Raw genomic sequence first — 14,166 nt, forward strand, 5'->3', positions numbered from 1 at the left:
ATAATCAAAATACCTTTTATAAAATAAATAAAAGATAATTGATATCCATTGACTTTGGGTTATTTAGGTTGAATCGATTTGTTTGACATGAATCGGATTAGACTAGTTTAATCTGAGTATTTGATTTATTTATATTAAATTCTAAATTATTCTTTTTTATTCTTAAATTATCCCACTTCCCAGATTACTCTCACCTCCTCCTACCATTTCGTCACTCCTCTCTCTATCTCTTGGCTTCTTCTTCCTTATCCTTTCCCTCTACCCTCCTCCTCACACTCCACCTCCACCCCCTCTCCCTCTCCATTTCCCTCATCCACCTTATGCTTCTTCTCCTCCTCCTCCTCATATTTTTTTTTCTTTTACTCTTCTATTGCTCTCTCATCCTCTCCTCATTCTCCTCATATTTTATCAAGATTAATCATTACACTCGAGTTATATTCTTATAATATATTATTTTTTATATAAAAAAATTAAATTTATAATTAAACTAAAAGACTCACGTTATACTAAAAAGTATATTAATTTTTATATAAAATTATTCTAAATTATTCACCATAAAATAAGAAATTTAAAAAATGATACTAAATATCTAAGAATGATATACCAATGGTTCTAGAAAATTTTGAATTGTTTTGATGAAAATACTTTGGTTACACTCCAATTATACTCGTGTTATATTCGCTCATAAATTTAACATAATTTGACCTGATCCATTTGTTGGTGAACAAATATGTCGTGATTAATGAGTCAGCACGATTAGGCTCACCCGCCGACGTCGATAACCTTTGGTGGAATTATTGAGTTGATGGAGTGGTCGTGCCCTTCAAACGTCTCGGGCGTCGATTGAGGTGGCAAGGTCAGCCTGAGCCTCACTGTGGGCCAGCACTCCAAAGTCGACCGATATGAGCATTGTTCGTGGGAAGATGCATCCTCTCACCCCCTTGGATGGTTGGTGATCTTCCTTGTGATGTGGGAGCCTCCTGGAGATGGGAGATGCGGGCTGATACTAGTCGGGTTTGACTCGTTAGGCCACCCTCCTCTGCATACCGAGCGTCGTCTTCGGGATGAAGGTATTCGCGGCTTGGCGATGATCGCCTCCCTGCAAAACGGCCCTCGTCAGGTAAGTCCTGACTTTGGCCCATCCGACGAGCAAGTTAGATTCGTCCTAAATCTCCTCCCTTTTTTCCTTTCTTTTCTTTTCTTCTCTCTTTCTAGATCAGGTCGGAGGTATTTATACATGCGTGCGGGAATTGGTCGGGCCCTGGTCCGGCATGGCTATTGACTCTAGGGGTGGAACAATCTCTCTGACGAGATGACGTCTTCGAGGGTACTCGAGCAACGTTAGACGACACTGCTCTAACAGCAGGCGGCATTGCCTCTAGCTCTTGGGGTGGTCAGGCCGCACAGTCACATCGTTGAAGCTTGACATGGCATGCACCCAGCGGTTTTGGAGGCGTACGATGTCGCGTTGGTCTGCAACGTTTGTCGGTGATTCACATAGGGCCAGAATACGTCCTATCACCATCATTATCGAACACAGCCTGATTTAAAGCGATCTAATCTAAATTACTTAAATTGGATTAAATCAACCCGTATATATATAGTTTGAAATAACTCGATTCAAGGGTATTATTAATTTTTAAAAAAATATTTCATGGCAAAAATGAAATATAGGGGTATCATCCGATTAAAATTACAATACGAGGAGCTTTTTATGGTAAATTGCCTAAAGAAAATCATATCAAATATATTTTTAACATCCTGTTTGTTTTATAAAATCTCAATTGTACGATCAAAAACTTATGTCATCATATTATAATTATAAATAAAAGAAATTGGAGAACATCGTTGGCACATGATCTCCTCCTCGAGTTCCCAACCCAAATCTAAGCCAAACCCAAACCCCAACCCAACTGTAACTTGTGATCCATCTCCATTTGTCCCCACCCCTCGGATTGTGACACCGGGCGAGCCTGGAGATGAGTGATTCTCTCTCTCCGACGCTGACATCGTCCTCCTGCTAAAATATCACCACCACTCGGCCCCTCCTCTCCTGTTCCAGGCAGCCCTGCCAGCAAAAAAACAAACGAGAGAGAGAGAGAGAGAGAGAGAGCAAACTCGGCCGATGCGAAAACGAAAAGAAGCTTCGGGTTGGCCTTTGGGCAAAGGGTCGGGATTCCAGGTTTGGCCCTTCGGCGAGGGGTCGGGACTTTGGTCACCGCTTGGAGCACGATGAGCCGCCTGGAAGAACGCAAGCCGAGGCGAGCTCCGATTCGCCACTTCACAGCCAGTTTGCTCCCCCACTCACGTAGTTATCATACAGCCTAATCACACAATGCCTCAAATCAAACAAAAAATTAACATATACCAAAGCCAGCGTTTGATCCAACCACAACTCCCCCACCCTTTCCACTTGCATGCAATGCCACTGTTATAAATTGCCATAAGAACAACGCGAACATATATCTTTTATCTTATGTTTATTATTTCATGTTCGTTAGATGTAGGTGATCTCCTTGGTCAAATAAAAACATGAAGAAATCGCCTTCTTACTGTGATGCAAGGTGAAGGAGACTGATGATGATAATGACAGTGTCACATAAAGATCAAGTTGATTCGAGGAATTATAAGCATACACTGTATATATTTTTTCATATGGACCACAAGAGATCACTTTTAGGTGAGGAAAACATATCTGGTGTGATCGAGTTAATGCTCCCAAGTTGATGAGGCTATCTATGGCTATGACTTTTTTATGTCTACGAATGTGCTTTTGGCTACAGTTTAACAGCACTTTTAGAGGGTATGGCCATTGTGAAGGAAAAGTATGTGACATGGACTACTAGCCCTACTATATATTATGATGCCAGCAAGTCATGGGTTGACGATTGGTTTTCTTGGGGCCCACTCATCCATGTAAGCTTTTTATTTTTTTTCCTGAAATATCAAATTTGATTGCAAGTCGATTATAATACCTCAATTTAGTTCCGCATGAGAGAAGATTTTAAGTTGACATAAGATCTTAATTGATATACAAAATCTTTATAAAAACTTAGATCATATTTCTTCAATTTCTTATTATCAAGATTTTGTCTACATGATTCAGACTCAATAAATTAATTAGTTCATTATCATTATTTTTGAATTTAAATCAGTACAGAGTTCTTTGTTTGCATGACATGTCAATTTTATACTAAAATTCTCGAAGAATTGTTCATTTTTGGGCGATAGATATACTCATACGGTTTTGTCCTTTCGGAACATATGAGCTCTAAAAGACACCTCTGAGGATAAGGGAGACATGACGTATTTATGAGTCATTGATTATCATACTCCTCAACTAATATGAGATTAAATGATCTAATCAATACTATATTATATTTTTTTCTGTAAAAACAATTGATTAATCTATATTATTATCAAAATAAGAGAATATTTATTCTTTATAGCTAAAATATCTATGGTAACCTTGAAAATTTTAAAAGATAAATAGATTATTTTTTTTATCATTACGTATCGAATTCTTTATCTATATATGTTGTGAGATTTTTACCATCAAAATGACCAAGAACACCAAAAGATCCAAGAAAATATCATGGATGGGACCAGATCTTGATTCAACTTTGGGTGCATATGTGCATGCCATCCGTAAAAGTGGAAGACAAACCTTTACAAAGGCACTTATACTTTAGGCTTTTGTTTTACTTCCTCTCCACGTGCATATCAGGTGCAAATATCTTGCTAATCTCATGGGTTAACTTCCCTGCTTAGCCTTAATGATTCTTATAGGAGGAGAGTGACACCAATTTTCTATTGAATCAAATACCACTATGTATGTAATTATACGATGATTATATATGTTTTATATTCAACTTTTCTTCGTCACATTTTTTATTGAAACTGTTGATGTTGGATTTGATCGACCTTTTTAACTCCACATATTTATTCAAAGCATGATTGGATAGTTGCAATGGTGCATACATTTTGTCTCGGTCATCATATGGTGATTTGATGTCTTGATGGACGAATGAATTCTAATTTCACCATAAAAGAGATGACAGGAAAAAGAAGTCATGGAGTTGATCGAGCAGCCATTTATGGCTTTTGATCGGAGGAAGCTGTCCTAACGAAGAGCGGAAATATTTCACGTCGTAGCAGTAAATGCAAGAGAGACAAACGGACCCAAAGCAGATTCGTTGCGTCTTGGATTTCTCTTTGTTGTTTCTTGGACAAGAAATCTGCGGTAATAGCTTTGGATACGCTTCCGAAGGCGTCGATCGATCGCCACCAGATTTTGACGATAGATTGTGATTTCGAGCTCAGTTTTGCCTTCACGACGTGTTCGAGCTCATCCACTAATTCTTGCGAGAAGAAAGTGTTGGATCAATTAGTCGCATCGATGATACTATATATATATATATATATATATATATATATATGACCCCCTCCATTCACCTTTCGTGCTCATCCAACACAAGTTGGAGTCCTCCTCCTCCTCCTCCTCCTCCTCTCTCTCTCTGTTCTTCTGAGTGCTTTACGAGCACTTGAAGAGGACCCTCTTCTCTCCTGTCATGGCGGCGTCTGTAGACAACCGGCAGTTCGGTCACCTGGAGCCGCGCAATGGGCTTGTCAACCCGGTCCGTGCCGTCGGCAAAAAATTCGGCACCCACCACCGGTCGGACTCCCCCGCTCGGGGGTGCAGCTTCTCTCCCCTCGCCCCTGGCAAAGACAATGGTACTCGCTATTACGACGATGACGACGAGGACGAGGACGAGGTGGTGGTAGACTGGACGAAGTTGTACGGTGGTAGGCACTTGGAGGTGGAGCCGTCGGTGCGTGACCCGAGGGACGAGGGCACCGCCGACAGCTGGATCGAGCGCAACCCGTCCCTGATCCGGCTCACTGGGAAGCACCCCTTCAACTGCGAACCGCCGCTGACCCGGCTCATGCACTACGGGTTCATCACCCCGGTGCCGCTCCACTACGTGCGCAACCACGGAGCGGTACCTAAGGCCGAGTGGTGTAGCTGGACGCTAGAGATCACCGGCCTGGTGAAGCGCCCGGTCCGGCTCACCATGGACGAGCTGGTCCGGGACTTCCCCCCGGTAGAGATCCCAGTCACCCTGGTCTGCGCCGGGAACCGGCGCAAGGAGCAGAACATGGTGCACCAGACCATCGGGTTCAACTGGGGCCCAGCGGCCGTGTCCACCACCGTGTGGCGCGGCGTCCGGCTCCGCGACGTGCTCCGCCGCTGCGGCGTGATGGCCCGCAAGGACGGCGCCCTCTTCGTGTGCTTCGAGGGGGCAGAGGACCTCCCCGGCGGTGGCGGCTCCAAGTACGGTACGAGCCTCCGGCGCGAGGTGGCCATGGACCCATCCAGGGACGTCATGCTCGCGTACATGCAGAACGGCGAGCTGCTGACTCCCGACCACGGCTTCCCGGTGCGCGTCATCATCCCGGGCTTCATCGGCGGCCGCATGGTCAAGTGGCTCAAGCGCATCATCGTCACCCCGCAGGAGTCCAACAGCTACTACCATCACAAGGACAACCGCGTCCTCCCGTCCCACGTCGACGCTGAGCTCGCCAACGCAGAAGGTATGCCTTCTCCACCACGTTCATTTCACATTCTATATCTTCCACGAGACGCCTAATTAGAGACTAATATACGACCACAGCTTGGTGGTACAAGCCGGAATACATCATCAACGAGTTGAACATCAACTCAGTCATCACGACGCCGGGTCACGATGAGATACTTCCTATTAACGCGTTCACGACTCAGAGGCCGTATACCATGAAGGGCTACGCCTACTCCGGTTAGTTCAATTGAAGTCTCTCTTTCTAATGGTGGAGTCAAAAGTTGGTCGGATTCAAATGGTTTGCTCCAATTAGTATAGTGATGCGAACTGTTATCTGACGTATAGGTGGAGGAAGGAAGGTGACACGGGTTGAGGTGACACTCAACGGCGGCGAGACGTGGCTGGTTTGCGCCCTCGACCACCCCGAGAAGCCGAACAAGTACGGCAAGTACTGGTGCTGGTGCTTCTGGTCCTTGGAAGTGGAGGTGTTGGATGTCCTGAGCTCCAAGGAAGTGGCTGTGCGAGCATGGGACGAGTCCCTCAATACCCAGCCCGAGAAGCTCATCTGGAACGTCATGGTATGTTTAGTAGATCTCTTCCAGAGGAAGATTCATAGATTTCATGTAATCGTTGTATTAAGGTCAACAATGAATGCTGAGGAAAGAAGTGGTGGTGATGCAGGGGATGATGAACAACTGCTGGTTCAAGGTGAAGGTGAACGTGTGCCGCCCGCACAAGGGCGAGATCGGGCTGGTGTTCGAGCACCCGACGCAGCCCGGGAACCAGTCCGGCGGGTGGATGGCGCGGCAGAAGCACCTCGAGACGTCGGAGGCCCCGACCCTGAAGAAGAGCACCTCCACCCCCTTCATGAACACCTCTAGCAAGCAGTACACCATGTCGGAGGTGCGCAAGCACGCGTCGCGCGAGTCCGCGTGGATCGTCGTCCACGGCCACGTCTACGACTGCACCGCCTTCGTCAAGGACCACCCCGGAGGCGCCGACAGCATCCTCATCAACGCCGGCGCCGACTGCACCGAGGAGTTCGACGCCATTCACTCGGACAAGGCCAAGGCCCTCCTCGACACATACCGCATAGGCGAGCTCATCCCTTCGGGCTACGTCTCCGACACCTCCGTCCATGGCGGGTCCGAGCTGTCCCACCTCGCCACCATCCGCGAGATCTCGCGGCCCCCGGCTCTCGTGAACCCCCGGGAGAAGATGCAGTGCAAGCTCGTGGCCAAGAAGACCATATCGCACGACGTTCGTCTCTTCAAGTTTGCACTGCCCTCCGCGGACCAAGTGCTGGGCCTCCCCATCGGGAAGCACATCTTCCTGTGCGCCACCATCGACGGAAAGCTGTGCATGCGCTCCTACACGCCTACAAGCTCCGTCGACGAGGTCGGCCACTTCGAGCTCCTCATCAAGGTCTACTTCAAGGGCGAGAACCCCAAGTTCCCCAACGGCGGCCTCATGTCCCAACACTTGGAGTCCCTGACCCTCGGCTCCACCCTCGACCTCAAGGGTCCGGTCGGGCACATCGAATACAACGGCCGCGGCAACTTCGTAGTCAACGGCAAGCCGCGGTTCGCCAAGCGGTTGGCCATGATCGCCGGCGGGACCGGGATCACGCCGGTGTACCAGGTGATCCAGGCGGTTCTACGGGACCCGGAGGACCGCACCGAGATGCACCTGGTGTACGCCAACCGGTCGGAGGACGACATCCTGCTGTGGGACGAGCTCGACGGCTGGGCGAGGGATCACCCGGCGCAATTCAAGGTTTGGTACGTGATCAACGAGGCCAAGCGGGGGGAGGAGTGGCGGTACAGCACGGGCTTCGTCACGGAGAGCATCCTGAGGGACCACATTCCCATGGGCGGCTCCGACGACACGCTCGCGCTCGCCTGCGGGCCGCCGCCAATGATCCAGTTCGCGGTGGTGCCCAATTTGGAGAAGATGAAGTACGATACTGCCAATTCACTGCTACTGTTCTGAACGCCAACCTGCGCAGTGCCTCCGAGGGCAGTTCCAGTCTCTTCTCCAGTATTCATTGTGGTCGAGGTTGATGAACCTGAATCAACCGCTCAGTGTAGAATTACATGTACATATGTATTCTTCCTTTAACTCCATCCTATCCAAAGTAAGGTAAGAGAGGGCTGGAGAGGAGGGTTATCTGTATTAGATCATTTATTGCATTAAGATTTATATATGTTATGTTATACTAAATATTATTTGTTGTTGGAATCATTGCAGTGCAGCAGTTCCCATTGTTATAATCCATTGCAGAACTGTCAAAAGTATTTCTCACATCCTTCACTGACCTAAAAATATATAAAATATATATTAAAAAAAAAATCAAATCTTAAATATTATATTACTTTTCATGTTAAGATTATTTATCTTAAATATTGACTTCAAAAATATTAAAATATTTATCAATCTTAATCATAATGTATTGTAACCCATAACCTAGGAATGGTATCATCTCTGTATTAATTATGTTTTTTCTTCCTTGCAATCTGTGCTAGTTCTTTAACATCGGTAAAGACAGTGATCTGCTCATTAAAATACATGCTCCTTTTGCTTGATCAATAATGTGTTCAGAAATGAACATCAAGAAGAACCTACCTCCTTTCTCTCTCTTCACAACAAGACAACCAGACATGTGGCTGGAATTGATATTCAATCCTTCCTCCTCGAGAACGCTTACGAAGTCGGTGGCTACCAGCGGAACAGCAGCTAAGAATGAGATTTTTATGCGGAGTAGCTGCGGATTCCATGCACTAATGGCGTCCAAAGAGTTGGCGTGGCCTTTCGTGGCTCCAAACGGCCACGGGAGGGGGCCGTGGGGACTTGCATGCATGAGTTTCACGGACGATGACAACCCTTTTTGTGCATGCATAGGTCGTGTGACCTTTAGCTCTCCTCAGCGGCTGGCGGCGACTTCCAAGATCGTAGGAAAGAGACGGGGAGAGGGGAGCGCACGTTTCCGCGACGTGGGCTGCACATGGCCGCTGCTTGCCCGTGTCCGCCGGAAAGCTGCGACACCGATCCAAGCCAAGCACCGGCCATGCCGCCGCCGCTTGCTCTTCGGCCTTTTTGGATCTTCGTTGTCGCTGTCCGATTGGCCACTGGGGTGTCGACATACCTCACGATTGATATCACGCGAGCTAAACACAATATATATCACACGAACTCTTTCAACCATTATTGTTTCTTACTCTTTTTATTTTAATTTTTCTCAATTAACATCTTTTTTTTCTTTCTTTTGACTCACTTTTTTTATTCAAATACGTTGACTTTTGTACCATATTAAAATCAGTGGATCTAAATCAAATTAGTCAACATTAATATATATCAGATTTCACATCAATTCAACACAAAACTTAAGTTTATCGTTTTCTTATTCCGCTTTTAATCCTTATCGATGTGAAATTATTGTTTATTCCTCTTTTGATCTCAATGTATCTCCACATGAATATTTTTATTCATGTCTCATTCAATCATCTTTTTTCTTATTTAACATTTCCGATTAAATCATTTTCTCTTTATTTGTATGGGTAGATCATACAACAAGGTTTTTCTTTTTTCGTTCGACTCACACATTTTTCTTAAAGTACCTAAGATAAATAAAAAGATAAAAGATAAAATCTCGATAATATTTCTTTACTCTTTCTTTTTAGAAGCTCTCAGTGAAGGTTGATAGTGATCGTGATGGCCGGTGGCATTCAGTAGATAGTGGCAATGGTCGTAGTGAATGATCCATAATGATAGTAGTATGATGATAATAATGATAATAGGGATAGTGGAGATGACATTAGTATGGATACTAATGAGATGATAGTATTAATGGTAATGATAATAATGTAGTTATGACATTTGCTAGCCGTTGATGTTAGAAACGTCAATAATATTCATTGATAGCGGTAGTTCAAATTTTATAGAAAATAATTTTAGTTACTATTTTAAATATTTTAATTGGTAATCATATGATAGTTCCTAATACATAAGGTTTTAGCGATACAATGAAAGAAATGATATTTTAAGATTTTTTTAAAGGGTAAATAGTAAATTAATCTGCATCAAGTGAATCACCAAGAAAATTAATTGTTTGCCTCATATATTTGAATGTGATTAGGAGATTCACACAGTTTTTGTTCTGCATTGGGCTGGTCCAAGTTAGGCTAATTAGACCAAGCTCGTAGATATGGACTCAGATGAGGTACTTGTCCCTTGGTGCAATATGAATCCACAGTTACTACCATTCTGCAATCCAGATTTGAGATAGTTCACATATTCATGAGATTATTAATTGCACATATCTAATTTTTTTGCATCTACTTGCTAAAATGTATTTTATTGCTCTCCAAAAAATGTTCAGAAAACAATATCTTGGAATTACATAACACCTATTGGCTTCTGCTTTACTGACAGATGTTGTTTTCTTGGAATTAGCAAGAAAGACTTCTACTTGGACTGTAAGCAATTCTGTTTTCTAAGATTATTGGGTTGTAGAAGACAAAGTGATTGGAACCGCCTGTGTTTCCTTCTGATGTGCTGCAATGGCTACTTATCTGCAGTTCTTATCATGTTCTCAAGTTGTTCTTTTACAATGGAAAATGAAGTGTGATAATTTTGCCATCAGTTAATAACTTCATTTACAGAATCTAAAAAAGGGGATTCATCTAAGGTTGTCTTTTCATCTTTAGTATCAGATTCTGATGGCCACTCCAAAGAAAGCTTCGCCTTTAGAGGACTTGTGGATTGCCCATCTCCCTTCTCACTTCTCTATATCCAACTCTCAAAGATGCCATGCAGAGCAGCTCAGTGTACTGTTCTTGTTTTGTTAGCTCAGATCACATGCTAAGGCAGTGACCTCTGTGCTTCGTTGCTGGTGATGAGTTCCATGGATGTGCATATTCCTCTTATCACTTAGCATTATTGGCCAAAAAGAAGCTTCATCTTTGTCCTTTACGTTGACATAAAGCCACCAGAGAACAGATTCACACTGCCACCATTTAAGCAGAAGCATTCCCTCCGCCGCTTGTGCAGTCATCGCCTCCACCCATGGCTCCTCCTCAGTCATCGCACTCGAGGCCCCTCGCCGGAGACATCGAGACTCTGAGCTACGTCAACAGCATGATGGAGGCGTTCCGAGCTTTCGACTCGAACAACGATGGGCTGATCACCTGCGACGAGCTCAAGGGGATAATGGCGTCGCTCGGGTACAACCGCACCACGGAGGAGGTGAGGGAGATGATGACGCGGGGCGACGCGGACAAGGACGGCCTGCTCAGCATGGAGGAGTTCCTGGAGATGAACGCCGCCGAACTGGACCCGGGCGACCTTGCCGGCTTGCTCCAGACCGCCGCCGCGTTGCTGGGTCCTGCGGCGGGGGACGACGGGGATGTGACGGCGGAGATTCTGTTCCAGGTGCTGAGCTGCGAGGATGGAGCGAGCCTGGAGGACTGCACGGAAATCATAGCTAGCTTGGACGCGGACGGTGATGGAGCGGTCAGCTTTGAGGACTTCAAGATCATAGTTCAAGCTCTCCGCTAAGAAGAATCTATCAGACAAATCCATGGTTTATAATCCATATATGGTCTATGATGATCGATATGACGTGATCTCGCTGCTACGCTATGATTTGGGCAATGTTACTTAAGTTGGTAGGATCATAAATAATTAAGAGGTCTCGTGTTACAATCACTAAAACTATTTATGTTCCTCCGATTGGCCCCACAACTACCTCCAATCACAACATAGGAGAGACAGGTAAGCTATGAACACCAAAAAATGCTTTTGTGTTTTCTATGGTGCACACCGGAAATAAGAGAGACAGTAAGAAAAATAAAAAAAATGAGAACTTGTAATTATATATATTAATTCTTTTTATCAAATAAATATAAAGTATCATCTAACAAAATTTATATATTTTGTTGGCTTTATTAATTTCAAGTATGCATTGTGTAATATTTGAACGAGAGAAGTAAAATTCGTAAAAACTAATAAAAAAAACACAACAGTGTTTGGAATTTTAGTGTGATAAATTGAATATTTATCTAAAATTTTAATTTAACTTAAATTATTAAATAAACGAGGAGGTCATGAAATGGGCTCGAGACCAACTAAGTCTCGCTGCTGGTGGAGCCGCGTTCGATTTTGGTTCAATGCGCAGCCACGTCCGCTGCGGTGCTTTTGTGCGGCCAAGAAAAATAACGCCCCCCCCCCTCGAGAGAACGAAAAGATAGCCTCGGGCGCCCGCTGTGGTGGATAGAGCGCTGGCCGTGACCGCTCGCTCGAACCCCCGCCCCCCTCTTTCTTGAGGCCATGGACGCTGCCGCCCTCTGCCGCCCGGCCAGCTTCTTCCCCCGCCCCGCCGGTCCCGGACAACGCAGGAGGAGCGGCGGTTCTCTGGCTTCCGGTTCTTTTCCCTCCGCCGGCCGCTTCCCAGGGCCTTGGCCGTGCAGATTCTTGCGCTCCGCCAGCTCTTCTGCCTCTCAATGGGGGATGGGCGTTCGCTGTCGAGCCGCTGGGACGGAGTCGAAGGCCGCTTCCGACGCTGCCGTTCGCAGCGGCGAACCCGGGCAAGACCGTCTGCTCAAGGCACGCTCGCTTTCGATCAGCTTGTTTTTGTCCCGAACGTCTAAATTCTATGTTGTTTCTTGAACATTGTCTAGGGTTTTGGGTTGCTGATTCTGGACGTCTTGAATTCATAGACAGCTGTAGGCCGTATAAGACTGATTCGGTTGCCTCTGGGAGCTTCGTGAATAAATTGTAGCAGATTGAGTAAAATCGTTCCGAGCGTGCTAGCATTTCATTTTGGCATGACATAGTGCCTACGGCAGTAGACCATTGGCATATGCCCCCCTGGCAGGAAATTTAAATCTCTTGTTCCTATTAATAATGTACTTTGTCTCGGAATTATTCTTGCTTCTTGAGAGTTGGAACCATGCTGTTCTTCTAAGTTATCACTTTTATCAAGTTATCTTGAACATTAAATTTTAGGTTGCTATGCATTTCAAATTTATCATCGTTCTATTATAAAGTGCCCATGAGAAGGTTGCAGTATATTGAACTTCCAATCAGCATTAGTTTGCTGTTGGATGAAAAATTGTGATAATCTTAGAAAACTTGCTCATTGTCTTTACAAAGCTTTATTGCTTAAGTATTTACTCTTTGTCTATACTCTTAGAAAAATTGCAGTTTGACTAACCTTCCTGTTTGACCACTCATCAATCAAGAATCTTAGCACCATACATTTTTTACTTTGTGTTATTAATTTGCTGATCGATTTTTTTCATACTGGCCTTTATGATTTTTTTTCCTTGCAATCTGATCAGGTTCCTGTATCAAACATCAGAAATTTTTGTATTATTGCTCACATTGACCATGGGAAGTCAACCTTAGCAGATAAGCTATTGCAGTTGACTGGTACAGTACAGATGAGAGAGATGAAAGAGCAATTCTTAGATAATATGGATTTAGAAAGAGAAAGAGGTATCACGATTAAATTACAGGTACACTCTGTTTTGTCACCTTGACTACAGAAAATATGATCTTGTTGTTACTTCCAATAATTTCTGTAGTTCGGTACTTGTTTATCTCGGTGAAAGTTTAGGTGCATAGTCTTTGGATGTTGTTAATTCTTGTTCTAACATTTTATGAGTCATCTGCTTATGTTTTCTCTCTGAGGCAAGACCATAGGATAGAATTGTGCTTAGCAGAAAAAATAGCAGTTTTTGAGTTAGATGAAGATGAGAGTGACTGGAATAAAATTTTCATCTTGATGCCAGTTTCTTGGAGCCGGACTCAAATGAACAAGTAAACCTTCAAATGAATTTGGCAGATCTAAATAATATGCTTAAGAGGATCCAAGGAAATTTGGAAGACATTTAAAGGTTTCAAGTATTGATGATAATCTACTACAAATTCTGGAATTATAGGGTCACAGGACTAAGGGAAATATTGAACTCTAAATTAGAAGGTATCTATGGAGCAAAAACTGTAGGAAACTACATCGAGGCAAAAGACCAACAAGAATAACACAAATCCCATCAATAATGATAATTGATGACAGAAATGTAGCTAATGATAGTGTCGGAACTGAGGAGATTTTCTCATAACTATTCGGTGTACAGGAAAGGTTGTATAACTTGAGCAAAGAGGGACAATGAAGGGTGAAAACTGGATAGGCAAATTTCCTTTTCTAGCTGATTAAAGGCTCTAGGAAGACTTATCCATCTCAAATCTAAGATTATAATGTTGTTCCCATTTGATCCAGAAGAAGACAAGGAAACCTTTATTGTAACTTTTGGAGACCAATTTCAACTTTATTTTCCTTAACTATTCCTTATTTTTGTATAAAAAGTTTCTTGAGATTGGCCATTAAGGATATCCTGTATGTACCTTGCCAATATGATGCCATTATTGGCATTCTGTAGATCTGGAGTTTGCTAAGAAAACATTTATTTGGCTTGTTGCTTGGGGCATCCTCACTTCAGACTCATGCTGATTGGTTGAACAATCAATATGTGGGCATGCAAAAAAAAAATCTAAAAGCTTTGACGAGGATTACAGGTTCTGAGAT

At 44.1% G+C, this 14,166-nt stretch overlaps 3 protein-coding genes across 6 annotated transcripts in view; all 3 read left to right on the top strand.

The window, feature by feature from the left end:
- Nucleotides 1-4,461: 4,461 nt before the first annotated feature.
- On the top strand, nt 4,462-7,821 carry LOC135618199 (nitrate reductase [NADH] 1-like). The gene is made up of 4 exons (XM_065119064.1): nt 4,462-5,595; nt 5,676-5,816; nt 5,925-6,157; nt 6,261-7,821. The coding sequence occupies exons 1-4, from the start codon at nt 4,572-4,574 to the stop codon at nt 7,569-7,571; spliced, it is 2,709 nt and encodes a 902-aa protein (XP_064975136.1). The 5' UTR covers nt 4,462-4,571; the 3' UTR covers nt 7,572-7,821.
- A 2,822-nt stretch (nt 7,822-10,643) lies between these two features.
- Nucleotides 10,644-11,135, top strand: LOC135636002 (probable calcium-binding protein CML29). Its single transcript, XM_065147504.1, has one exon. It carries the CDS (start codon nt 10,644-10,646, stop codon nt 11,133-11,135), a length of 492 nt encoding a protein of 163 aa, XP_065003576.1.
- A 662-nt stretch (nt 11,136-11,797) lies between these two features.
- Nucleotides 11,798-14,166, top strand: part of LOC135618207 (translation factor GUF1 homolog, chloroplastic-like) — a 40,959-nt gene continuing 38,590 nt past the window's right edge. For 2 of the 4 annotated variants that reach the window (XM_065119073.1, XM_065119085.1), the window contains exons 1-2: nt 11,801-12,182; nt 12,920-13,096. In XM_065119073.1, coding sequence (XP_064975145.1) covers nt 11,907-12,182; nt 12,920-13,096 — 453 coding nt within the window. In that variant the 5' untranslated portion in view covers nt 11,801-11,906. Of the gene's footprint in view, nt 12,183-12,919; nt 13,097-14,166 lie in introns of all 4 variants that reach the window. The other 2 variants (XR_010488944.1, XM_065119079.1) reach the window with 2 other exon arrangements.

Source organism: Musa acuminata, chromosome BXJ1-3 (genome assembly GCF_036884655.1).
Source record: "Musa acuminata AAA Group cultivar baxijiao chromosome BXJ1-3, Cavendish_Baxijiao_AAA, whole genome shotgun sequence".
In the NCBI taxonomy this organism is placed as follows: Eukaryota; Viridiplantae; Streptophyta; class Magnoliopsida; order Zingiberales; family Musaceae; genus Musa; species Musa acuminata.

Coding starts and splice junctions, on each gene's coding strand:
- LOC135636002 (XM_065147504.1), top strand. CDS start 10,644: ATGGCTCCTCCTCAGTCATCGCACTCGAGGCCCCTCGCCGGAGACATC.
- LOC135618199 (XM_065119064.1), top strand. CDS start 4,572: ATGGCGGCGTCTGTAGACAACCGGCAGTTCGGTCACCTGGAGCCGCGC. Junction 5,817..5,924: donor GAAGGGCTACGCCTACTCCG/GTTAGTTCAATT, acceptor TCTGACGTATAG/GTGGAGGAAGGAAGGTGACA. Junction 6,158..6,260: donor AGCTCATCTGGAACGTCATG/GTATGTTTAGTA, acceptor GTGGTGATGCAG/GGGATGATGAACAACTGCTG.